General features: G+C 49.3%; 1 protein-coding gene across 1 annotated transcript in view; it reads right to left on the bottom strand.

Annotated features, from left to right (window-relative positions):
• The window catches only part of ETV6 (ETS variant transcription factor 6), a 225,564-nt gene that overhangs the window by 46,355 nt on the left and 151,567 nt on the right, over positions 1-27,642 (bottom strand). The window contains exon 3 of the mRNA XM_016185054.2: positions 4,275-4,439. Coding sequence (XP_016040540.1) covers positions 4,275-4,439 — 165 coding nt within the window. The remainder of the gene's footprint in view (positions 1-4,274; positions 4,440-27,642) is intronic.

Here is a 27,642-nt window from a genome sequence, read left to right as displayed (position 1 = left end):
AAGAAATTGAGAAGAGGAGGGGGACAGTGAGTGGTCAAAGAGTGGAAGCAGCCTAAATGCCCATCAATAGATGACTGGCTAAAGAAGTTGTGGGATGTAATTCCATGGAATACTACTCTGCAATCAAAAAAGATGGTACTGTGTCCTTTGGAACAATATGGATAGAACTGGAGGTTAATTATGTTTATCAAAATTAATAAGGAGATGAAAGACAACTACTGGATGGTTTCACTCATATGTAGAATCTAGAGAATTGATACACACGAACTTGCAAAAAAAAAAATCAACCAACTAAAGAAACACAGAAGCAAGCAAACTTGTTTCTTAGATTTATGGAAACCATGGTGCTTATCTTTGGGAGGTGGGACATAGCACTTTGGTGGTGGGTATGGTGTGGACTATCCTCTGCAATTATTCTTGAAAACCACAATAATCACAAATAAAAACAGAAGAGAGGGGAAGGGAGAGACAGAGGGGGAGAGAGAGATACCTGAAACATTGCTTCACCCCTTGTGAAGTGGCCCCCCCCTGCAGGTGGGGAGTGGGGGCTCGAGCTCTGGTCCTTGCATGGTAATATGTGCAATCAACCACGTGTTGGCTGCCTGGCCCAGAGACCTAAATTCTGCCTGACATATAGCCGAAGGAGGCCTATAAGTTTTTTCCCGTGGGAGCTCGGTGTGCTGAGGGGAAGGCTCCTGACAGTGTCCTCCCCTTGACCTGCAAAATGACATCCACACTTCTGAACCTGAGTTGAAGATGCACTCAGCTCAGGCAAGGAACCCGGGCTCTAATTCACCAAGAGTCTGGGTCCTAATCTAACCAGCATTTATGAAGTATCAGCGGGGTGCCATGTGCTGTGCTTAATGCCAGAGAGCTGGCGGCTCAACAGGACACAGGTGGAACCTTCTAGTTTAGGCGAGGAAACAATGCCTTAGGGGAATATGTGTAGGTGTGTGGGGACAAGCTCTCCTGGACAAAGTAGCAGGATGTGACACGGTCACTAGGGTTAGCTGAAGGAGGGAGGGTGACAGGTGACAAGGAGGTAGAGTTTCAAAGTGAGTGCTCAGGCCCCTCGGGCTTGAGTCAGAACTCCTCCTGTACAGGAACCAGCCCGCTGGGCCTGCAGACCTTCCCTGACCTTCCTCTTGCTCACGTTCACCTTTCAAAGCTTTCCAAGTTCAGCTTCACTCTCCTTTCCTCCAGCCCAGGCTGACCCATCTGCCTGGGACCCCCATTTCACCAGGCCCTGAGTGTCCTAAGAATATTCTTCTTTACCTACTCCTGCTGTTCTAAAGCCAGTCCACTCCTTCCTCCCTGAGCTGGCCTCCCCTGCCTCAGCTTCTTCCTGCCTCTGGGGCAGTACATCCCTGTCTCCTACTGGATCTGTGGTCCTTTCTACAGGCAGAGTGGCCAGGTTTTCACACACCTTTACCTGTAGCTGAGAGTAGAGAACTCAGTTTCACCAGCAAACTTAGGGGTCCTGAGAATGATTAAACTGCCAGTGGTAACAGAGTACCCCAGAGAGAATGAGGAGCGACTAACATGGGTCCAGGGAAGAGAAGTCATCCAAAGCCCAAGGAAAATCAAGGCACTTGCCCTGCCTGGAGAGGCACAGGTGGCCCTCCTGCCTGACTATCTGCTGGCCCAGAAAAGGGAAGCATCTTTGCAGTGGAGTGAGAGCAGCTACTCAGGTTCCTTTTCCGTGACTTTTATTTTCATGGAAGGCAACCGGGCTCCCAGCTTCCTTACTATGACAACCAATGCCCCCTCCAAGATCAGTGATGGCTTGACACCTGTTTGTGTCCTGTATTAAAAACAAAAACAAATTTAAAAAAAACCAACAAGATAATAATCTCTAAACTGAAAAGAGCCTGGTGTGCGGAGACAGGAACAATCTCCTCTCTGCTCCTAGGGGAAACTTCCCCTTTAGCATTTCCTCATCGAAACGGCCCGGCGTCTGGGGGCTGTTTGGTGGCCTTATCTCAGCTCTGTGAGGGGACATTTCCTCATGGCAGTTGGTCTCTCCACATCTGGCGGGTCTCCAAGAAGGAATAAGGGGTGAGCGCAGCTGGGGACCAGGCCAAGGCCCTTGGCAGGAACCCTGTCCTTTGTCAAGGAAGCAAGGGCTTCTGCCAGAGGAGCTACATCAAAGGGGCCCTTCCTACCCACGGCCGTGGCAGGGGGCCTACTGGCACTGAAAGGCCCTCCTCCCCTCAGTGGCACTGACCTGAGGCCAGAGTTTCCCCTTTGACTTCAGGAGTCTCCCCAGCAAATGGTAAAGCTTAAGAAGTGAACCAGGACAGCATGCCTGGCAGCTGGGGAAATAGCTCAGTTGGCAGAGCCATCAGACTTGCATGCTCGAGGTTCCTAGTTTGATCTCCACTGTGGCATGTGCTGGAGAGGTGGTCTGGTTTCTCTCTCTGTTGCATATGAAACTCTCTCTCTGTCTCTCTCTGTCTCTCTCTCTCATATGCAATAAATAAAATCTTTTTTTTAATTTTTATTTTTTTCATGAAGCCTTAGTACACAAGCAATGTGTGTTCTGCCGGTGCCAGCATCCCTCATGGATTGACACCAAGCGGTAGTCAGAGCCCTCACCCTGACATAGCTCCTAGGGAGAAGACCCCAGTGGAGACAGCATAATGGTTCTGCAAAAAAGTCTTTCAAGCCTGTGGCTCCAAAGTCCCAGGTCCAATCCCCAGCATCACCATTAGCTCGGGCTGAGCAGTGTTCTGGTTTCTCTCTCCTCCTCTTTCTCTCCCTCTCTCCCTCCACCTCTCTCTCTCTCTCTCTCTTATTAAAATAAAACAAATGGGGGGGGTGAGAAAGGAAGGGAAGAACCCAGGGATCTTCTACCTACCTTTCCTAGAATTCAAAGGCTTTAGGACACCTGGTCCTTCCACAGGAAGTCACCTTTGATGTCTCATTCTAAACCTACCATGGCCACACCAGTCCCTGCCTCTGAGTTACTTTGTTTCTATAATTCCCTTTCCATTGCTTCTGTCTCTATCTCATTTTCCTTCCTGGCCTATCCTTGTTTTCTATTTCCCAGATTTCTTGCTTTTATTTTAATGAGGAAGAAACACACCGAGACAAAGGCCAGGGCACTGGCTCAGCTCTGGCGACACTGGGGATGGAAACTGGGCCCTCAGGCATGAGAGGCCGGTGCACGACCGCCATGTTGTCTCCCCAGCCCTGTCCTTACTTTTAGCTGAGCAGTCCACAGCCTCCACTGACTCTCAGGTAATCCTCTTAGAAGTCTTAGTCTCAGGAGCCAAGGGAAACCAGGGATCTGAGCATATTTTCTTATTTGATGTCTGGACCCTTTAAATCCCAAAGTTGGGGGTCCACATGGAATGACGTATGATCTCAAAAGTTTCTACTTGGGGGCAGTGTGGTAGTGTGGTAGTGCACCTGAGAGAACACATATATCACCATAGGCGAGGACTCAGGTTTAAGCCCCCAGGCCCCACTGTGGTGGAGGGAAACTTCACAGGTGGTGGAGCAGTGCTGCAGGTGTCTCTCCTCTCTCTCTCTCTCTCTCTCTCTCTCTCTCTCTCTCTCCTCTCTGATCTTCTATCAAAAAGAAGAAGGGAAAAAAAAGCCTCTGGGAATTGTGGCATCATGCAGGCACGAAGCCCAGTGATAACCCTGGTGGCTAGCCAAAAAAGAAAACAAAATTTTAATGCTTATTTATTGGATAGAGACAGAGAAATTGAGAGGGAAGGGGGAGAGAGAGTGAGAGGAGAGACACCTGCATACCAGCTTCACCACTTGTGAAGTTTCCTCTCTGCCGGTGAAGACTTGGGCTTCAACTCTGGTTTTTGCACATTGTAACATATGCATTGTGCCAGGTGTGCCACCACTGGCTTTGAAAATATTTTTTTTTTTACGTTTCCCACTGGGGACCGGAAATTTGCTCTCTGTGTTAGGCATGTGCCTTGCCAGGTGTGTGGCCTGGCTTAGAGCCCCAGCACTACATGGGAGGTGCCAGGGAACTGAGGGAAGCTCAGGTGCTGTGGTAGCTCTACCTCTCTTGTTTTTGTCTAGCTGAAATAAAAGTAAACAAAAATATTCAGCCCGAGAATAGCAAATTAGCATCTGTGCCAGGCCCTAGTATGGCGGGGGGGGGGGGGGGGAGGGAGAGCAAGTTTTCCTCTGATCTGGAAAACTCCCCTTTCTCCCCTGACATGCACCACTGACTCAATCACCTGCTGGTGCACCAGGTGCCCCACTCTCGAGCAGGATGCAGGGTGGATCCCGCGAGCTCTCACCTGAGTGAGGTGACCGGTAGCGGAAGTCCTCTTTGGTCAGCAGCAGGAGAGCCTTGCCGTTCATCTCGAACGTGTTGCTGTCAATGGGCCTCAGAGAAAACTCACTTTCAGCCCACTTGAGCCACTGGGCTACGTCATCCCTGCTCCAGTAAACTGGCTGCAAGCCTGTTGCAGGGAGGGGGGGAGAGAGAGAGAGAGAAAGTCTAGTCAGTTGGATTTAAGGTTTTTGAATGGTTAATAAAGTCCAGTCTCTTAGGTTCAACTCTGAATCTCAGGCTAACTCTTCTGGCCTCCTAAGTGACGGTGTGCACTATCAGATGAACAACTATATTTAAACGCAAAATGAGAAAAAGGGAATCTTTGGATGTGTCTAAGGCAGTGTAGGCCTTGGGGTCAGGAACTGTCTGGATCCATAGGTGCCCATCCACCCAAGGGTGCTTAGAGGCATTGAAAATGCCAACAAGCTTCCACAGGGTGCCTGGGCCAGTACAGATCTGAGCCCAGCCCTGTGTTCTTTTGAAGTAAGAATGTCTGGAACAAGCTCTGACCTTCCATGGCTGCCAAAAGGATAAAGCATTCCCTGAGTCCTCTTCCAGGAAATGCAAATCACTCGGCCTCTGAGAACCAGGGCAAGGTAGGGACAAAAGATCTCTCCTCTATAATTCAACCTCACTGTGTCTCAACTTCTGGGTGGGGATGGGCCATGGACTCCAAGTAGGACCAGAAAGTGGGCAGGAGTCTCTGGAAGCCTGACTGGGACCCTAGATTTTTTTTTTAATAGTGTGTGAAATTTTGTCATTCAAGTGGTTACAAGAAAGAAGTTCTCAAAATGACCCAGAGGTTCCCAATACTTCTTTGGGGTATCAATGAAGTAAAAAACAAATGCCCTCTCATTTTCCTTCCCCAGAGCCCTGCTCAGGTTTGGTTTATAGTGGTACTGGGGATTAAACCTGGGATCTGGAGCCTCAGTCCTGAGAGTCTCTTTGCACAACTCTTATGCTATCTCCTCCAGTTCAAATTGTTTTTCCAAAAAAAAAAAAAGAAAGAAAGAAAGAAAGAAAGAAAGAAAGAAAGAAAGAAAGAAAGAAAGAAAAAACAGTATCCACAGGCTAGTTGCCTCTTTTCAATTCCATGATTTTATAGATAGTGAAATTTTCTAAAGGCTCCTCAACAGATAGGAAAGCCCATGCATCGCCTACAAAACTAGACATTAAAGAGCTGGGCCAACACAAGGGCCCGGTTTTCAGTTTGATTCTCAACTGGACCCTGAAGTGAAAGGTCTTTGCTCTGGGAGGTGTCCCAGGACTTTACAATGACCTTTGAGAAGCACTTTTGGAACCCCAGCCCAGAGGGCTCGGCTCTGAACAGCCGGCTACCTCTGCTTCTGAGCTGAGCAGAGGTCTTTGGTGTGACTTCCTGTCCTCTGCCCCCTCCCAGTGACAGTCAAGCAGGGTCTACAGGGGATGTGGGGTCTAGAGCTGGGGGGGGGGGGGCGGGTTGGGCACAGAGCTGGAGCCCTTGTCAGAAGCAGAAAACTGCTTGGGGCTTCTCTGTGGAAGTGGGGGCATCTGAGCAAAACCAGAACCGAATCCCTTTGGGAAGGGAAATGAGACCAAACACTGAAGTTTCTGCAGAAGGTCCCTAGCACTGGTAGGAGGCAGATGGGGAGGGGCTGGGGGTGCCACAAGCAGTAATTTGAGGTTCTTTGTATGCCCCTGGAAGAAAATGCAGGCGTGAGTAATCTTTTCCCTAAATACAAGAAGAGTCACATATAGCCCGGAGCCTGGGGGGTGCGGTGGGGTGAGGTGGTGGGGGGGAAGGACAGTTTCTCTTTTCACTTCCCATTAATCTCTCCCACAGCCTGGGGCCAGGAGCCAGCGGGCTGAGTGTGGAAAACCCCTCGTGGGGACACCCCCCACATCGGCAAATGCCCTAGGTTTGTGGGCGAAGGTTCTGGGGAATGCCAGCCCAATCGAGCACTTGCCTAAGAGCCACCCAGACAGAGAGAGCACCTACACTGGGTGGCTGCAGAAATTTCTTGGTCACTGCTCTTATGGGGGGGGGGGGTGTGGTGGCGAGAGAGGACACGCTGAGTTAGAGTGCTGCGCTGATGTGCTCTGGGGCTCCAAGTTAAGTCCTAGCACTACTTCCTTGTTAATCCAACAGAGAAGGGCAGTGGTATGGGATGAACTGTGGGACTCTGATGGAGGGGAGGAAAAGAAGTCCCACCCAGCACTCTGTGGACCTGTGTTCCTGGGGCTTGCTCACAGCCAGTGCGGCAAGGGGTACTGACTCCACAAGCCTCTGGGCAGTTGGTGTGAGTGATGGCAAGAGCTAAGTTTCAAATGCTGGTGGTCACAAGGTGCCCACCCAGGCACATCCCACCCAGACCCCAGACCCTCCCTGAGCTCCAGCAGCATTAGAGTCGGGAAAGAAGACACCTCAGCCTGAACCAAACACTCCCCTCCAGGCCCCCAGACTCGGGACCTTGGGGACATTGTCAAGCTACATCCACGGATGAAAACCAAGAGTTCAAATACGGAAATGAAAAACCAAAAGGGGCTGGGTGGTGGCACACCTGATAGAGCTCACATATTACAAAACACAAAGACCCAGGTTTAACCCCTCCTCCTGCCGCAATAGATAACAGGCCTGTGAGGGCCGTGCAACCCCACCTCCAAGCTGAAGGGAAAGATTTTTGTGCATAAGAAATGAGCTGCTTGGATTAAGACCACTAAGGATTCCATTAGGGTTCCCTCCCACCCTCCCCCTTTTTTTGCCACCAGGGTTATGGCTGGAGCTCATGATGAATCCACTACTTCAGAAGGGTATTTCCCCCCCATTTATTTATTTACTTTAAAAATTCTAATTTCTTTTATGTGATAGAGACAAATTGAGAGAGAAGGAGGAGATAGAGAGGGTGGAAGAGATTAGCATAGTGGTTATGCAAAGAGACTTCCATGTCTGAGGCTCCAAAGTATCAGGCTCAATCCCCACCACCACCATAAACCAACTGAGCAGGGCTCTGGTAAAAAATAAAAAAAAAGGGGGTGTGGGCAAAAAGAAAGAGAAAGAGAAAGAGAAAGACAATTGGCAGCACTATTCACAGAATGTGAAGCTTTCCTCAATGCAGGTAAGGAGTGGGGGCTTGAACCACAGTCTCTGTGCATGGTATATGTGTGCTCAACCAGGTATGCTATCACCTGGCCTCTCCACTGGGTTTCTTTCCCCTGAGTGGGTCCAGTTATTAAGTCCATGAGAAGCCCTCACTGCTACACCCAGGCCCTTAAGTCATTCTACTATTTCCTTGACTCCATGTTCAAAGGCCACACACATTAGTGAGCATTCCTGCTCCTTCCAGACTCCTGGGTTATGCCTGAGCCAGTAGGGGAAGTGTGCCTGGAGCCTGGAGTTGGGGTTCCCTGCCTAGATCTGGGGCGGCTACCTGCTTTCTCTTTGGTGCCATGACTTCATCTGGAAATCTCAGGGCCTGGCCTCTTGGCTCCATTCTCCTTGCTAGGTTTAATAGTGTCAAGCTGCTCCCACTTCCTTTGAATTAAAAACAAACAAACAAACAAAAAAAAAAACAGAAAACTAAAAAACCAAAAACAAAACAAAAACCAAACCAAAAACCTAGAGAAGACCAACAGCCAGGCCCTCCTCCTTGCCCCAGAACTGCTCTGTGCCAACTGTGACCCCAAGAATGTCACTTCCCAGACAAATCACAGATTACAGAGTTTGGTGCTGTAATACTCCCCCCCCCCCTTCTATTTATTGGATAGAGACAGAAATTGAGAAGGAAAGGGGAGAGGGAGAGAGAGACTTAAAACACTACTTCACTGCTTGGGAAGCTTCCACCCCTGCAGGTGGGGACTGGGGGGCTTGAACTCCAGTCCTTGTGCTTGGTAACTTGTGCACCACTGCTCGGCCCTGTCTTTTTTTTTTTTAATATTAAAAAAAATTATAGGACTACAGAGGCATACTCACTCCCCTGCAGTGCCTTTTATGCTATATGAATTCTTGGCAAAGTCACAACTCAAAAAATGAACCCAACAAGGCGCTTTTATCCCTGTGACCTTGTGTCATTCCCTTAAGCTCTGGGAAGCCAGTCTTCACAGCTCAGCTGAACAGAGGGCTCAGGCTTTTCAGGGAGTCTGAGGTAGAGGGGCAGAGGGACAGAGTGACAGAGCCCACAGCTCTGAAGCTTCCTTCAATGGAGTGGAGGCCGGGCTCAAACCTCAGTCAGACACATGATAAAGCAGTGCACTATCCAAGCAAGCTATTTTGCCCATCCCTCGTCAGACGATTTTACTGGTCTGGCTATCGCACTGATCATCACAGACCTCCTTAACCCCATACTGTCTGCAAACGCAGGAACTGGATCTAGACACAAAGGCTCAGGGGAGAGAAACACACAAGGCAAAAGAGAGGAGACGTCTAAGGTTACCGGACGCAGCCCATATCCCATCTCACCAGTGAGGACGCCATTAACAGCTTAGCACACAGGTGAAGGTAGAACAACACACAGTATTTTGCTATTGATGCTCCCATGTTGGCCTGGGCGACCACTAAGCCACCTTCCTGGTCCCTCCTTAGCCCCCTACTTCTTTCTGGTTTGTGTCTATCTCTCCAGATTTGGATCTGTTTTGACTATCACCACGACGTAGGGGCTCATGGCACCTGCAACTTTGGGAAGCACCTGCCACTTCAACAGGTTTCAAGATGCTGGTTGCAGGGGTAGGAGGCTGAGTCTGGAGTGATCAGGTGACACTGGCCAGCTCTTCTTGGATAGATGGCCACTGATGGAGCGGTGAGCATCACTGGGGCTCAAGTGTTCAATGAGGGTCCCTCTCCATACTGGGATGTTTGGATTTGAATGTCTGCTAAGCTCAGCTTTAAAAAGCACTGCCGGGGTGGGGGGTGGGGTGGGAGATGGGGTGGGGGGGTGGGGGGTGGGGTGGGAGATGGGGTGGGGGGGTGGGAGGGTCAGGCGGTAGAGCAGCAGATTAAGTGCACATGGCACAAAGCGCAAAGACCCGGCACAAGGATCTCTGTTCGAACCCCTGGCTCCCTACCTGCAGGGGGTCTCTTCACAAGCAGTGAAGCAGGTCTGCAGGTGTCTATCTCCCACCCCCGTCTGTCTTCCCCACCTCTGTCGATTTTTCTCTGTCGTATTCAACAAGAATGACATCATCAACTACAATAATAACCACCACAACGGTGATACAAGGGCAATAAAAAGGGGAAACATGGCCTTCAGGAGCAGTGGATTTGTGGTGCGGGCACCGAACCCCAGCAGTAACCCTGAAGGCAAAAACAAACAAACAAAAAAACCCACTGCCTGACACTGAATGAGATGCTTTCCTGGTGTCCTGAATCAAAGCACAGAATTTACAGTGACCTTAATGAAAAGCAAGAGGAGGTACTGGGTTTGAGGGACAGCCTTCCCAAGTGCCATTGCAAGGAGGGTTGAAAACTTATTCAAGTTTTATTTTCTTGGGAGGCTAACATTTTATAGTATAGTTATTGACACATGGACACTATTTCTCATCTCACCATGACAGGTGTCTGCAAAACACTCACCCCCAACTTAGGTCCTTTTCTACCATCAGGCACCAGGACCACAAAGCACCCCCCCCCCCCCGTCCTCCTTCTCCAGAGTCCTTTGCTTTGGTGCAATCATCCAAACCAAGTCCAAGTTTTATTTTGTGTTTCTCCTGTTCTTATTTTTCAACTTTTATGAATAGGACCATATCATATTCATCCTTCCCTTTCTGGCTTATCTCACTTAACATGATTCCTTCAAGCTCCATCCAAGAAGAGATGAAGAAGGTGAATTCACCATTGTTAATAGCTGAGTAGTATTCCTTTGTATATACAGACCAAAACTTTCTGAGCCACTCATCTGTGGTTGTACACCTAAGTTTCTTCCAGGTTTTGGCTATTGGAAATTGTGCTGCTGGGCAGGGAAGACAGTTTAATAGTCTGCAAACAGATTCTCCTGCTTTACACTCTAGGGTCCCAGGTTCTATCCCCAGCACCACTATCAGCCAGAGCTGAGCAGGGCTGGGGGGGGGGGGGAGAGACAACAAACAAATTGAGCTACTGTGAACATAGGCATACACAAATCTTTTTGGATGGGTGTGTTTGGTTCCTTAAGATATATTCTATATTCCCAGCTGAGGAACTGCAAGGTCATAGGGTAGGTCCACTTCTAGCCTACTGAGAGTTCTCCAGGCTTCTCCACACAGAGGTGGGATCAATTTTGCATTTCATCCTGAGTTTGATCTGGAAGTTATACTAGCTCGTGTTGATCTGCATGTGTGTCTCTGTGTATATACTGTGTCTCTCTCTACACACACACACACACACACTTTGCCTTTTTTGACTTAATCCCTCCCTTTTCCTCACTCTTGTGACGGCCACCAGTAGCCTTGCTCCACCCTGGTGAGTTCAATTTTCTGTGGTGTCAGCTATCTGGGTCAATACCCTAGGGCTCATGTAAAGATTCACTTTTACAATCAGTTCACCCTTCTGGGGCTTCGATTCCCCTATGTGGGTGCTTACACTACCTGTTTCACTCTGACAGCCCTGCTCCCTGGTGGACGAGAGGGTGGGCGGAGATCCAGTTTTGTTTTCCTTTTTCCATTTGTTCTTGCCGTTCCAACAATCCATACTGTCTCACACCCCTGCCCCCAATCCATCTCATTACTGCTATTATTTACTTACTGCTTTTTATTGCCATGAGGGTTATCACTAGGGCTCGGTCTGACTATGAATCCACCACTCTTGGCTGCCATTTTTCCTTTCTATTTTTAGATGATAGAACAGAGAAATTGGGAGGGGTGGTAGACAGAGGGAGAGACAGAGACACATGCAGCTTTGCTTCACCACTAGGGAAGCATCCCCCCTGAAGGTGGGGAGTGGGGGTTTGACTGAGGTCTTTATGAATGGCAACATGTATACTCAACTGGGTGTGCCAGCCCCCTACTCCACCCAGTTACTGCTTCTTGAGGGGGCTATATCCTAGTTCCATCTAGCTTTGTTTTAACTAACATGCAACTAAAGCTAATCTCACTTGTCAGCTAAGCGTTCTCCCTCTCCGTGTGTGTGTGTGTGTGTGTGTGTGTGTGTGTGTGTGTGTGTAGAAAGAGAGAGAAAGTCAAAGAGCACAGCGCCAAAGCTTCCTCCAGTGTAGTGGGGGCTGGACTAGAACCTGGGTCACACACATGCCAAAACAGTGCATCGCCCAAATGAGCTATTCTGTTGGTCTGCCAACTAATCTGAACTGATACTATCCCACTGGAGAAAGAACAACAACAAACAAAGCCCTTCTTTCTATTTTTCTTTTAGTGAGTTATTCTTCCATTTATCAAGAGCATCTTTATACAATGTTGTATGCTTTACATTGGGTTGTTCTAGATCTCCCCCACCAAGAGAATTGGATCAGTCCAGTTAGTTTTCGCGGGCCCACCTGGCCCCGCCCCTAGGAACCCCGCCAGAGTTCCAGAGTTCGAGAGAGTTGGAGAGGGTTCCTGAGTTCCGGAGTAAGAGAGAGTGCTTGTGCCGCCGCAAAGAGACAGCAGAGTTCTGTTTGGTGATTAGTTTGTCTTAGTTTATAAATCGTTGTTCCTGAATAAAGAAATACAGCTTCCCTGCCCAGCCGTTGTCTCCGAGTCTCTGTTACCCGCCCGTGAAGCTAGCCTGCCCAGCAGGAGCCTCCAAATTTTTAACAACAAATGGCGCCCATGTGGACCTGACCTGCGCATCTCTCAGATAAGTAAAGACAATTTGGCTACCTATGCACTATGGCCTTCTCTTCTGCTTGTGAAGAGATCTCCAAAGGCCTCTGCTCTTTCTTCAGGAGACTGTTTTGCTGTTTCTAGAACATTTATCTCTGGACCACTCTGTGGTTTCCACTCGCTTGGGCAAACTCAGAACAGCCAGCGGAAATAGCCAGCGGGCAAGAGGCGAGGCGCGGAGCTGCTGTTTCCACCTGGTGAAACAGCCAGCCAGCCATCTGCGCCCAGACAACCCCGTGCACCGCGCCCGCAGCCCCGCAGCCTCGCAGCCCGCAGGAGGCCGACGCCAGCACACAAGAGCCCCAAGAGCCCGATGCCAGCACGCAGGAGGCTGACGCCAGCACACAGGAGCCCAATGCCAGCACGCAGGAGCCCGATGCCAACACGTTGGAGCCCGATTCCACCACACAGGAGCCCGGTGCCAGCACACAGGCCAGCCCACAGGAGCCGGCTCTCCACCGCGTGGCGCAGGGCACTGGATGCGTGATCCCTCCACGCTGCTCGGCCACTGCGAGCAGGGCAGCAGACATGGCAGGGCCATGGGGCAGGGCTGCGGCGGCCTATCATGGCCGCCACCCCTGGGCACCTAGGCCCACACCTTCTACAAGCCTGGCCTGCCTGCCCTCTTGCTATGAATTCTAGAATGATCCCGGACCTCCCGGACCCCTGGGCTCCCTGCCAAAACTGGGCACACGAGATCTCCAGCCGCTGGTCCAGTCTGAAGGCAGACAAGCTGGAGTACGCAGAGATTTGTGCAGAGATTGCAACCTGCAATTCCTAGAAGTGAAGCTGCGCGGGAAGCCACCTCCAGATGGTGAAACCCCCCCCCCCCCAACAACTAAGACAGTACATATTTAAATTCGTGTTTAAAATGACATGTCTTCATAACAAAGGTTTCTCTCCTTGTGTATTAATGACCATGTTTATGTGTATGTTTAAAGTTTGGTAAACAGTAACTTTAAGGCTAAATTCTTACTAGTCAAAGTTAAATGAAAAAGGTTTTCAACGTAATTCTCATAAAGATAAAATTAACTTACATTTAGAGTCTGAGGTAAAAATTAGTTAACCATCAATATATTTTAACTAAGTTGGTCTAAACAAAAGGTTAAATAGACTTGATATGTAAAACTCTCCATTACCTTCTCTATTAGAAATGGTAGATCGCACAATGGCTATGCTAATTATTCTCATGCCTGAGGTTTCCTTTCCTGACTCCATCTTGAATGGGTGTAACAAGAGGTTAAAAAGATGTTGTTGCTATGTAAAAGTCTCAAATTCCTTCTCTATTAGAAATATGCTAATAACAAGTTTTGTTTCATAGTAAGTAAATTGCAGCCAGCTGCCTTTGGGACTCTAGGCTGTTCCCGCCCCCATGCAAATGCCCATCGAGGCAAGTAGCCCCCCAGAGGCAAGACATGTTTTTTTTAAGCTGATAAAGTTTTGCCCACAGAGGCAAAAAAAATGGCCGGCCCCCTCAGGCCTTCCCTTGGCAGCACACTGGTTCTTGTTACTTGCTTACATGTTTCTCCATGTTTGTGCCAGTTTCTTTTTATAAATATGCCTGTATGATATATGTTTCTGTTCATCCCACACCCTTGATACTATAGTCATTTAGTTAAAAAGAAAAGGGGGAATTGTTGTATGCTTTACATTGGGTTGTTCTAGATCTCCCCCGCCAAGAGAATTGGATCAGTCCAGTTAGTTTTCGCGGGCCCACTTGGCCCCGCCCCTAGGAACCCCGCCAGAGTTCCAGAGTTCGAGAGAGTTGGAGAGGGTTCCTGAGTTCCGGAGTAAGAGAGAGTGCTTACGCCGCCGCAAAGAGACAGCAGAGTTCTGTTTGGTGATTAGTTTGTCTTAGTTTATAAATCGTTGTTCCTGAATAAAGAAATACAGCTTCCCTGCCCAGCCACAACCTCCGAGTCTCTGTTACCCACCCGTGAAGCTAGCCCGGCCAGCAAGACCCTCCGAAAATTTTAACAACAATACAACCTGTACCCACTGACACGGAACACACAAAACCATGAGCAGATAATTTGATGTTTCTGGAAAACCACTTGGCAATGTTCATTTTTTTTCCCCTTTTAAAAATTAACTATTTATTGGATAGAGACAGCCAGAAATCGAGAGGTATGAGGGTGACAGAGAGGGAGAGAGACAGACAGACACCTGCAGCACTGCTTCGCCACTTGTGAAGCTTTCCTCCTGCAGGTGGGGACCAGGAGTTTGAACCTGTGTCCTTGTGCATTGTAACATGTGCGCTCAACCAGGTGTGCCACCACCTGTACCCCTTAATTTTTTTAAAAATTTAGACTGACTTACTTTGGATAGGGACAGAAAAATTGAGAGGGACGGGGGAGAGAGAGAGAGGAAGAAAGAAAAACCTGGAGCACTGCTTCACTGTTCAAGAAGCTTCCCCTCACAGTAATGTGTGTGGTCTATCAGGCACCCTACCACCTGGCCCCTCTCTCGGTGACATTTTAGGAGCTTGGTGAATGGTAACTTCTGAGGGTCCTCCTTAAAGAAATAATTCTGATACAGAGAAACTGTGCACGTACTAGAGTGTTCACTTAGGGGAATCACAGAGAGTGGGAGATTGAGCCTTCGAATAGTTATCCCAGCTATTTCACAGGGGGCAACATCGCTGATAATTCCACAGCCCCAAACATCATCTTTACAAAGAGACTCACTTCCCCCTCAGACAAACTCCAGCTAGCCTGTCTGCAAGAAAGCTCCAGCCAAGCCAAGAAAAAAATATGGTAACGAGGCCACAACCTTGGGAGCTGCCCTGGCTCCAAAGAACCAGAGGCTGATCCTTGCTGTGTCCTTTTCTCTTTCTCCTGCTCAACTCTTGCTTTCACATGAGAGGGAGAGTCTGCTTCAAAGCTGAGGTCAGCAGAAATACTGCAGTGGAGCCACCCCCCCCCCCCCCGTTCTAGGTTGTCCTCCCCTCCCCCCACCACACACTCATTATCACACACTCATTATCACACACATACACTGTCAGGAGCAGGAGGTGTCTCAGCACTCCATAAACATTTCTACCTAACTTGGAAATAGAAGTTTCCCCTTGGGGCCAGGCAGTGGCACACCTGGTCAAGTACATATATTACCACAATGAAGACCCTGGTTCGAGCCCCAGCTCCCCACCTGCAGGGGGGAAGCTTCAGGGTTTCTGAAGCAGTACTGCAAGTCTCTCTCTCTCTCCCTGTCCCTCATCTCTATCTACTCTTCCTCAATTTCTCAATGTCCTATCAAATAAATAAATAAATAAATATTAAGAAAAAAGACATGATTTATACCACACATTCATCCTAGAACAACAAAGCAGCTCCCATGGCCGTGGCCTTGAGACTCCCAGGAGGTCGGACCTCTCCCCACCTGTTCCATCCTGGGCTGTGCCCCATGATCAGAATTGCCCCCAGAACACTGGCCCTGGAGAGTGGCTGTGTTCAGACCTCTCTCCTGTCTGTCCTCAAGGTCACCTTGGAGCCCTATATTCACCTTTAGATCCAAAACCACAGCTGCTTCCCTCATACCGATATTCCCCATTGGCTTTACTCATGAGCTTCTCTGGCTCCGTCTCCATCTCCACCACAAAGGGGGATTTTATCAACAGGCCTAACCCCAGGCCTGCCACTTACTCTCCCTACCTGGTTAAAATACTCTCCCTCATCCCTGCACTGGGGCAGCAAGCCCAAGTTGAGGATACACATAAGAGGTTTTAGACAAAAGTCTGGCCCAGGTGTGAGCCCTGGAGACCACATGGGAGTGCGGAGGAAGCTCATGTGTCTCTTATTCTGTTTTATAAATTTGTAGCTAAATGAAAAAGAAGCTCAAGAATGGGTGAAATCACAAATGCGTAATGCCACAGCTCAGCCAACACATACACACAGACAACACTAAACCAATGAAAACACATGGTGGGGTCTGGAATTGGGGTGTCCTGGCTTCTAATATGGGTCCTGCCACTAACTGACTCAGTGGCTTTGTTCTAATATTGGCTCTGCCACTAAGTGACTCAGTGGCCTTGGGCAGGGGCCAACCTGGAGCTCCAGTTTCCCTGGCAGTGGAATGGAACTAAGAACAATACAAGGGCCAGGAGATAGCTTAGTGAGTAGAGCATGTTTCATCATGCATGAGGCCATGGGTTCAATCCCCAGCACTGAGGGAACTCCAGATGGTAGAGTTGTGAATTGATGTCTCTCCCTTTCTCTCAGAAGGTAGAATAAAAGCAACTGGGCCAAAGAGGCTGCTCAGTGGGGTTACACATATGTGCAGCTTTTAGTTCATTACCTGGAGGAGGGAGGGAGGGAGGAGACAGCCCTTACCTTGGCTTTTTTTTTTTTTTTAAACCACAGCATTGTTCAGCTCTGGCTTATGGTGGTAGGGGGGAGCCTTGGCAAATCTAAGTGTGAGTCAAGATAACTTACATAGAAAAACTCTGCACCCTGCTGGCTGCATAGTGCTCAATGCATCTTAGGGGACACTGCTCAGACATGACAACAGGACAAGGGACAGTAGGTTGGGGACCACGGATAGGCAAATGAGGATTCACCTGGGGGCAGCATATAAGGAGGAGTCAAAGACTCAGCTGTTGTGAGTTTTGATGGAAAAAACCCCAATAGATGAATGCACTAGTTGGGCAGGGTGTGAGCTAGGTTGGGGTCTGCAGGTAGTTGCTGGCTGATCCCTGTTGACCTGCTATTGGTAAAGTATGTTTTCCTGCCTGGGAGGTGGCTTGTTGGATAGCCTGTGTGCCTCTTATCCTGGGCTTGATCCTGGCACCACAGGGGAGCACCACGGACAGCGGCAAGGGAGCTTTGTGGATGGTGGAGCAGCGCTGTGGTGTTTCTCTTCTCAGCACCATGGACAGTGCCAAGGGAGCTTATGGATGATAGAGCAGTGATTCTCCCCACCTCTCCTTCTCTGTCTTTGTTCCCCTCTAAGGACATAACTGGGTTGAGGAAATGGATCTCTTGTTGGTATGATGATGCATGACGCCCTTGATTCACTCCCCAGAGGGGTATTAAGCATTCTTAAGAAAGTAGTCTCCCTTTTTTCTTGGCAAGATCTGCTAATTTGCTGGAAACATTAAATTTTTCCTCCAGCTACTTAATGGTAGAAGAAAAAGCAAATCCTGCTTCTGCCACCTATTAGCTCAGCTACTGCTGAGGGCAGAACACCCTCACCCCTTAAAGATGTGTCTGTACTGGTCTCTGCCACCTAGGGACACAGCTGTCCTTGAAAAGATATCTTTGCAGATGTGATGATGGTAAGGACCACATGATGAGATCATCTTGGATTATTCTGGTGGGCCCCACATCTATGACAAGCACCCTGAGAAGAGCAGCAGGAGGGGAAGTGGGGGGATAGGGGAGGACACCAGCTGGCTGAGGGGGTGATATGGACTCCTCTTGGCCATGTGTTAACAGTGTCTTTGCTTCTCTTCAGTCTCTCTCACACACACCCCCCCCCCCCAAGGGGTTTCATAGCTCTGGCTTTTCCAGACAGACAGACAAAGCTACCACAACAGAGGCTTCCTCCCACGTGGTGGGGGCCAGGCTTGAACCTGGCTTGGGTCATGGGCATGGTAAAGCAGTGCGCTTATGCAGGTGACTTATTTTGCTAGCCCTCTCTTCAATTTTTCAAAACTCTCCTTGAAAAATGATCTGTAGTTTTTGCAACAGAGAGAGCTCACCTGGTAAAGCACATGCCTTGGCATGCACCAAACACCAAAAGTTCAATCCCTGACACCCCATGGGAGCACCATGGACAACATCAAGGGGGAATCACCAGAGATGGGACTGTGTGCCAGAGATGAGTCCCCATGGGCCTCCCAGGAGGCTGGGTGCAGAAACTGCATCCCCCACAGCAAATCGGGGTGCCCTGGTGCCAGCAACCTGCAGGCTGAGAAACCCCTTCACCCCCACCCCCCCAGGGCTCCACTCAGAAGAACCCACTCAGCCAACATAGGGCGGCATCTGCCAGAGGACACGGCCCTATGCTAATGTGGAATCATGGCTCTTTTAATGCAACCCCTGGAAAGGCTGCAAGAAATGGATCGATGGGAGATGCTCTGGGTGGAATTACCAAGCCTCAGCTGAGGGGAATAAATCTTCCCCCACTGCCTGTGCCTGAAGCCAAAGTTGCTTCCAGGAAGCGCTGATGGCTCTTTCTGGAAATAAGGCAAAGCACCTACACCCTACTGCCTTCTCCTGGCCCCCCCTGGCCCCCCAGTCCACCGACTAAAGCTCTCTCCCTTCAGTGCTTGCTCATCTGCCTGGACTGCCTTTGAATTAGCCAAGCCTGGGTTAGTGATGCCTGGCTTCCAAAAAGAATGAGTAAGGGGGCCACAGAGACTTCCAGTTCCAGAGCCTGTCTCCCCTGGATGTGCAAAAAAGAGGCTGCATGCTCACTTACTGGAGAAAGAGGCCTCCAGATCAGGAGGCAGGACTGGGGCAGGAGGGTGGAATGCTCTCGCTTTCTCTCTAACATAAACACACACACATACACACACCGAGGATTAACACAGACTTCCTGACACCTGCTGTCTCTCTCCTGGCCAAGGTCCAGGGGAATTCCCACCCTGCCCAGCAGCACAAAACACAGTTTGGTCTGGCTGTTTTGGGTGCTCACCAGTTACTCTGTCTGTCCCTATACCCATCCTGTGACCAGGTCAGGCCCCTATGAGGCAATGCATCTTGTGTCAGGCATAGCATGGGGCCTCACAGCCACTCTGAATGTCCAAGTGTGAGGAGAGAGGAGTTGCTCAGTGTTGGACCAGGAAGATAAATGGCTCCCCTGGAGAGAGGTGCCAGTGGGCAGATGAGGACATGCCAAGCTGCTAACCAGCTTGGAAACTCTTAGGACTGGGACACAAGATACATGTGTATACACACACACACACACACACACACACACACACACACACACACACACTTTTTTTTTTTGCCACCAGGGTTATTGCTGGAGCTTGGTGCCTGTACAAGGAATCTCCCACTCATTCCCAGCAGCCATCATTCTCCCTTTTTGTTATGGTAGCGTGCGCAAGAGAGAGAAAGAGAGAGAGAGATTTTAAAAGTATTTACTTATTCCCTTTTGTTGCCCTTGTTGTTTTATTTTTGTAGTTATTATTATTGTTGTTATTGATATCATTGTTGTTGGATAGGACAGAGAGAAATGGAGAGAGGAGGGGAAGACACAGAGGGGGAGAGAAAGATAGACACATGCATACCTACTTTACCGCTTGTGAAGTGACTCCCCTGCAGGTGAGGAGCCGGGGGCTCAAACTGGGATCCTTACGCTGGTCCTTGTGCTTTGCACCACGTGTGCTCAACCCACTGCACTACTGCCCAACTCCGGAGAGACATTTTTAATCAGCTTCACCACTCATGAATCTTTCCCCCTGCAGGTGGGGACCAGGGACTTGAACCCAGGTCCTCATGCATGGAAACTTGTGCACTCTACTGAGCCACCACTTTATATTTAAATGTGTGTCTGGGAAGTGAACCCAGGAAGCCTCCATCTGAGAGGTCCCACGCCCGTGCAGCCTTCTAGTCTAACTTCTTCTTCTCCTTCGAGAGATAAAAAGCTAGCACTCCTGAGTCAAGATAAAGGCTACTCTTAACTTCTCTGAGAAAAAAAGAGACACAGGGCACCACTCCCACCACCCCTGCAGCTGAGCTGCTTGTTGCTCTGTCCATGGTGCAAGGTGTCGATCTTTCTCTCCCTCCCCTCTCAATTTCTCTGTCCTATTGAGTAAAGTAAAATAAAAAGAAGAAAGTCAGTCACTCTCAAGGAGCCAGGCAGTGGCTCACCGGCTGAAGTACATATGCCACAGTGTGCAGGGACCTGGGTTTAAGCCCCCAGTCCCCACCTGCAGGGGGGAAGCTCTACAAGTGGTGAAGCAGAGCTGCAGGTATCTCTCTTTCACTCTACTGCTCCTGTCTCTATTCAAAATAAAGAAATAAATAGAATATTAAAAAAAAAAAAAAAAAAAAAACAAGCCCTGCCAGTCCCAGAACTGTTGCCATTCTGTCCTCCAAGCCTTCTTCCTTTGCTTCTGCCTGCCTCCAAGTAGCCCTGGGGGACTCAGCATGGAACCCATCCTCATGGGCTCCATGCACATGGGCGGTATGGGGAGGACTAAGTTCTGCTGTCAGAAAAATCCATGAAGTCCTGGCCATTTACAGGAAAACAGAAGTTGAGGCTTTATAGTTGGCTTGGTGGCTTGGAAGGGAGCTACTTGCACAGGCCCCTTGGCAGCACTGTTTTCTGTATGAGAAGATGCAGTGGGAGTCCAGGGAGGGGAGTTAAATGATTCCCGAAGTCTCTGAGTCCACTGACTGAAGCAGCCAGGACTTGGAGACCAACCAGTCTGTCTGTCCCCAGAACTCAGCTTTCTCCCCTTCCATGTTTAGGCTCCAAAGGGGGTGGTGGAGTTGGGTTCCATGGCAGAAGAGGATACACCCCCACTCACCCTCGCTGTCTTGAGTCCCCTTTCTCACTCTGACTGAGGACTTTGAACCTCTGAATGCTGAATGGGTTGATAGTCAGGTGGGAAGATATTGATGTTTGTTAGTTTCTGTTAGCTACAGGGAAACAGCAAAAGAGAAACAGAAGGGGGGGTGAGCGGGGGGGGGGGGTGGCTCACTCTGGAAGAGTACATGAGTCACCAAGAACAAAGACATGGGTGCAAGCCCCTGCCCACATCTGCAGGGGCCCACTTCATGAGCAGTGAAGCCGGTTTGCAAGTGTCTCCCTCTTTATCTCCCTCTCAATTTCTCAGGTCAAAAAAAAAAAAAAAAAAAGACCACTGGGAGCAGTGGATTCGTAGTGCTGACACCCTGAACCTTAGCAATAACCTTGATGGCAATATACATAGGCGGAGGGGGGATGAAGGGAGGGTGAGAGGGAGAGGGAGAGGGAGGGAGAGAGAAGAGAACAGAAAAATAAAAAGGAACTCCTGGGCGATAAGCTAGCTCACTTGCATGTGACCCTGTCTCAAGTCCAGCCCCCGCTGCACTGGGAGAAGCTTTGATGCTCAGACATCTGCCCCTTTCTCTCTCACTTTATAGCTAAAAAGTTGGTCCTAGTGTTGACAAAGAAAAAGGAAAAAAAAAAAGATAAGAAAAGGAAGGAATCCCCTGTGAGTCTCTACTGGTGTCAAGCTCAGACCTCCAAGTCTCTAAGAGTCATAGTCATGAAAATATTGGGGGTGGTGGTTGTGGTGATATTTCCAAAACCTACCCTGGAAAGAAATATTGCTTCCCTCCCAGATCTGAGTTTTCATCATCTGTCCTTTGGACTCCCCCAAAGGAGGTTTGGTTTGCAACACCAAGGAAGGCAAAGGTATTTTAAACCATCCTGCCCCATCCCCATTCCCACAAAAATCAACAGTGGACAGACCGACCTATCGTTGAGTTCCTGTAAATAAGATCTGAGTAGAACGAGGCCATCCCAGCATCACATGCCCTCAGTGTGCACGATTCACTCTCACAGATTCCTGAGCAGGGATTTCTGGGCCATTTGGAAGGTTGGGGTCTCCAAGGCAAACCCCATCCGTCACCATGCTGGTCAGATACATAATGCGCCTGCTAATTACAGCTTGGAGAATTCACAAGACAGTCAGATCGTTGAGGCGTTACTGTAACTGGGATCCTGCTAGTTCAGAGAATCAATGTAGCTTCCAAAAGAGGCAGAATCATTTCTAGGAAATACAGTGCTCTCTGCAAGACGGGGCAGATAGAACAAAGAAGAGCCAGGAATCTTGGGAAGACAGGCCTTGTCTGTTTTGTGAGCTGTCCTTTATTGTCCAGCTTTCATTTTGCGAACATATCTTTGTTTTTCTTTCTCCCCTTCCTTCCTTCCTTCCCTTTTTTGCCATCAGGGTTATTGCTTCCCAGCAATAATTACTACTACTAGTAGCCACTTTTTTTCCCTTTTACTTTTGATGGAGAGTAAGAGTCAGAAGGGTGGGGGGTGGAGAGAAAGGGAGAGCCAACTGCAGCACTGCTCCACCACTCTAGCAGGTTGGGACCGAGGGCTTAATCTTGGGTCTTTATATATGGCGACAAGTGTGACATACTGGGTGCGCCACTATCTGGCCCCTGCAGGTGTATCAGTTTGCATTCCTGCTCATGCTGTGGGTCCCGTGCCCAAGGCCCTCGCCACTAACCATACAGTTTCTCCTTAAATGGAGTGGAAGATTCCTCCAGCCTTTCCTAGACCCAAGGACCAGCTTGAGACTTAAGCTGGGCGTATCACAGCAATCATTCCAAGGTCACTTCAGGAGGACCCTTTGCTTACAGGAAATTGGCTGGGATTACAGCTCTCAGATCTGACTGAGAGAGAAAGGAAATAAAGAAAAGGAGGAAGCAAGAGAGGAAGGGAGGGACAAAAAAAAAAAAGCAAGGAGGGAGGGAGGAGGGAGAGAAAGTAGAAGGGATGCTAGAAGTTGAATTGCTGTCTCCCCCACACCCCTACAAACACATACACAGTTCTGCCACCAAGGACAGTTTCCAGGCTGTCCCACCAGGACACGCCACCTCTTCTGTGTGCCGGAAAGAAGTCTGTTTGCTCCCTCAGCATCTGGGGGTCCTGTGACCCTGAGTCATGGCCACGTTAATGTGACAACTGAAGAATTGAAAACTGTACAGTGTACCAAGCCCAAGATGGCAGTGCCTGGCACCAGGGGCAGCTGGGGGGGCTCTCCTGACATGCAAGATGGCAGTACAGGTGAGCTGGAGTTGGGCTGCAGAGGTGATAGGCCTGGGAGGTGTCTGTCATCTTCACTGTGCTTGCCACTTCACTCCAACTAGTAGTGATCTTCTGTCTCTTTTCTAAAACAATGACTCCTGTCCTGGACTCCCTCACCCCCCCAAAGCAGGCTAGCTGTGGGTCTGGGCTCTGGCTAGGGGGGGTCACTGGCTATCCCCAGGGGTGTCTCTGAGGATGTGTCCTCAATCTTCCCTGGCTGGCTGGAGGTGACAAGAAAGCACCAAGCCATGAGGATGACCATTTGAGTGTCCCCTAGAAGCTTTTGGGTAGAATTCTCTCTCTTTCTCTTTCTTCCTTTCTTTCATTTTGCCTCCAGGGTAATCGCTGGAGCCCAGTGCCTGCACTATGAATTCACTGTTCCTGGAGGCTATTTTTTCAATTTTTTTTTTTTTTTTTGGATAGGGCAGAGAGAAGTTGAGGGGTGAGGGTAAGATAGAAAGGAGGGAGAGAAAGATAGACACCTGCAGACTTGCCTCACAGTTTATGAAGCGACCCCCCTGCAGATGGGGGAGCTGGGGGGCTTGAACCAGGATCCTTGTGCTAGTCCTTGTGCTTTGTACCATGTGCGCTTAACCTGGTGCATTACTGCCCGGCCCCCTTTTGGGTTGATTTCTTCTCACGCCCCATGGGGTTGGAGATGCTGACTCCCCAACACCTGCAGACACAAAGGGCATCCCAGCAAGGAAGAAATGCAACACCTGCCATGCCTGCCACCACCCCGCCCCCCTTCCTGCAGCTCCTACACTTACAGGAGTCTTATGAGCAGCCCGGAATGTGGGACTTTGCAGAGAAAGCCTGGCTTTGTGGCCGATGAGACTGCTTCCCTTCCATTACAAGATTCTCCTTCAAAGTATGATGGCATCTGTTTCAGAGTAACAGAGGCACTAAGCAGAAGACAGTGCAACCCCCCTAAAAAATACTGAAGCTCGAGGCAGGAAATAATGTCACCTGAGAGGCTATGCTGGGTGCAGTGGCTCACTTGGGTAGTTCTCTGAGCAGGGCTCTCTCCCCCCTTCCTAATGGGACTCATTTGAAGCCAGCCACCTGTGCAGTAGCACAGAGCCCGGGGACCGTCAGGACACCCAGGAAGGGTGAAGGGGTCTGGCCTCACTCCTGGCCATGAGGACAACTGTGAGCAGGGCTCATGAGCAGGGCTCATGGGCAGAGCAGGGACAGGACTTAGTCCTTGCTGGCTGGGGAGAACTGGCGACAAAGCCTAATGATGTGACGCCAAGTGTTCTGATGGAGTGAAGATGGGCCCCTCAGGGAGAATCCTGCACCAGCTCAGAACACACTTCAGGTGGGTTCTGGGCTCTCAGAATTTGTTAGCTGGGACTGACAGTGGAGCACCTGGCTGAGCAGACATTACTATGCACAAGGACCTGGGTTCAAGACCCTGGCCCCCAGCTGCAGGGGTGGTGGTGACACAGTGCTACAGGTATCTCTTTTCTAGCTCCCCTTTCCCTTTCAATTTATCTGTCTCTATCCAAAAATAAATTTAAAAAACTGGGGGCTGGGCAGTGGCACCTTGGGTAAAGCGCACATAGTATGAAGTCTAAGGACATGCACAAGGATCCCAGTTCAAGCCCCTGCTCCCCACCTGCGTGTGGGGGTGGGTGGGTGGGGGACGGTAGGGGTCACTTCACAAGCGGTGAAGCAGGTCTGCAGGTGTCTGTCTATCTTTCTCTCTCTCTACCTTCTCCTCCCCTCTCAGTTCCTGTCCTATCCAAAACAATCAGAAAAAACAAAAAAGCCACAGGAGCAGTAGATATGTAGTGCAGGCACCGAGAGTCATCGATAACCCTGGAGGCAAAAAACCCCCCCAAAACCCTGCTATCTTTGGAACATTTTTTCTATCACCTGCTTTTAGACAGTGTTGGCTTATGCAAACTCCATCCTGGACTCCCAGGCCTGTGTACTTGTACCTTCCACAGTGGGACGAGGTCTCAGGTACAATGACAGAGCCTCAGCTTTATTTCTGCACCATCAAAATCATTACTACTTTGAGGCAAAGAGGCGTAGAGAGAGAGAGAGAGAGAGGGAAGGTTAGAGGGGGGAGAGAGAGGGAGAGAGAGAGACAGACAGACAATGGGGGGAGGGAGGGATGGAGACCAGGAAGCTCCTTTCAGTGTATGTGAGGGGCTCAAACCTGGGTTGCATGGATGGTACAGCAGGACACTATCCAAGTGAGCAATTCCCCATCTCTGAAAGGTGCAGAATAACATGCTGGATGCTGATTCAGCATCCAGAAACTATCTTTTTTCCTCCTCGACTACCCCAACCCCCAACCCTGTGCCTAGTAATCTGCATATCTCTGCCTCTCCCGCCCCTTAAAACTCCCTTCCAGGAAGGAATCTAAAAATGATAAACGCTCCAGTGAAATGATCACCCGGAGCTTAATGAGCCAGCTCCCTGTTTATGGGCTGTTTTTTTCCCCCCTTTCATTCCATGATCAAGGAGTGAACCTCTGATGACAGTAATTTCTGATGACAGAAATCCAGTCACCAAAGTAGAAGGGGCAGGCCAGGAAGTATTCGGAAGGCAATGCGTCTTTTCTGGAAAAACCCTGAAACCAGACAGATGGGGAGATAACCTGAGTGTCTGGGTCACTTTAGAAAGTTCTGAGAGATTGGTGTATTGCACCAAAGTAAAAGACTCTGGGGTGGGTGGCGGGGAAAGTACAGGTCCCAAAAGGATGACAGAGGACCTAGTGGGGGTTGTATTGTTATGTGGAAAACTGAGAAATGTTATGCATGTACAAACGATTGTATTTCCTGTCAAATGTAAAACATTAATCCCCCAATAAAGAAATTAAAAAAAAAAAAAGTTCCAGGAGAAGTGCTTCTGGGAACGTCCCCCTCCATTGTTTCTTGCTCTGGGGATCACCAAATCCTGCATTTCTGGGAGCAGGCCTCTGTCTGTCTCTAGCTCTGAAGGACCCAGGGTGTAGCTCTCACTAGCTTCTGAGGCAAAGGCCCAGATCCCACTACAAACAGCCTCAGGCCATGAGCAGAGCTGGGAAGACAAACCCAGAAGCAGAGGAACTAGGGTGCTCCCACAGTGCAAGTGAGGGGAGGCTTTATTTTGGTAGCTGGCTGGCCTCTGAGGGTGTAAGGAGAAACCTCTGACCAGTGGCATTTAGAACAGTAGGAGAAGCAAGGAGGTTCAACATAAAAATAGTCATGAACCAGCAAGATGGCACGTTACTCCTGGGAGAATGTCACACGTCAGAAAAGACAGAAACACCAACCCTTAGAGAGGCTGGTGGGGGTGGGGGGGGCGGCGGCAAGAAATCCTTGTAACCCTGCTGGTGGAAATGTAAATTGGTCCAACCCCTGTGAAAAACAGCCTGGAGATTCATCAGAACACTAGAAATGGACCCTATGACCCAGCAATTCCTCTCCTGGGGACATACTCATAAGAAACAGACGCCTATCTGAAGAGATCTATGAACCTATGTTCATAGCAGTATAGTTTGTAGCAGCTCAGACTTGGAAGCAACCCAGATGTTCAATGACAGATGAGTAGCTAAGCAAGTTGTGGTCTATATACACAATGGAGTACAATGCAGTTGTTAGCATCTGGGGAAAGGATGGGATACAGGGGTGTTGGGGTCCTCGTGTATGATGAGTGAGAGGGACCTAGTCTGGGGGAGAGAGTCTTGCAGACAACTATCATGGAGAGATGAGGAGTTGCACCTATGTGTCCACAACTGTACTATAAACCATTCCCATGACCAGGTGGTGGCATACCTGGTTGAACGCATGTTACAATGTACAAGGACCCAGGTTTGAGCCCCCACTCCCCACCTGCAGGGGGAAAGCTTTGCGAGTGGTGAAGCAGTGTTACAGGTGTCTCTGTCTCTCTTCCTTGTTATCTCCCCTACCCTCTCAATTTCTGATGGTCTCTATCCAGTAAATACAAAAATAATTTTTAAAAGTTACACCATTCCCCTCCCAATTAAAATATGTAACATGAATGGATGAATAAATAGAGCAATACTAACAATGAAAATGCCCATGGAGGTGACAGCTCAGGAAGGCAGTGAATATTCCTCTCACCCCCAAGAATATGATGATCCAATCTATTAAAGCAATAGCAATACAAGAGACTGCTTTGGAATCCCCCAGATGGTGTAGGTTATAACTTGAGAGGGAGGGACCATGTTGATCCAAAACAGAGATCAATAGATGTGTGGGACCAGAAGCCTATGTGGTTTATTTGGGTGGATCTTGCCAACAAGACTTTGGGGACCAACTGGTGTATCTGTTCTCCTGTGGTTTCTTCCTGCTAGCTTGCACGTCAATTCTGCCTTCCTTGTGATGCTGAGAACTGTGGCTTAGAGCTGTAGGCCAGGTAAGATAGGCATACTCAGGGCTGTCAGAGCGCTGGGTTCTATCCCTGGCTCCCCACATAATGGAGTGGTGCTCTAGTTTCTCTCTCATAAAAAAAAAAATTGAGTGCAAAGTGCAAGGACCGGTGTAAGGATGCCAGTTCGAGCCCCCGGCTCCCCACCTGCAGGGGAGTCACTTCACAGGCGGTGAAACAGGTCTGCAGGTGTCTATCTTTCTCTCCCCCTCTCTGTCTTCCCCTCTTCTCTCCATTTCTCTCTGTCCTACCCAGCAACAACAACAATAATAACTACAACAACAACAAAAAAAACAAGGTCAACAAAAAGGTAAAATAAATAAATAAATATTTTTAAAAAATGAATAGGTTCAGGGGCTGGGTGGTGATGCACCTAGTGAAACACACATATTACCAATCATGCCCAAGGACCCTGGTTT

Source organism: Erinaceus europaeus, chromosome 7, assembly GCF_950295315.1.
Source record: "Erinaceus europaeus chromosome 7, mEriEur2.1, whole genome shotgun sequence".
NCBI classification, from domain to species: domain Eukaryota; kingdom Metazoa; phylum Chordata; class Mammalia; order Eulipotyphla; family Erinaceidae; genus Erinaceus; species Erinaceus europaeus.
The sequence above is the reverse complement of the archived record's forward strand: the minus strand, read 5'-3'. Positions and strand labels throughout refer to the sequence as shown.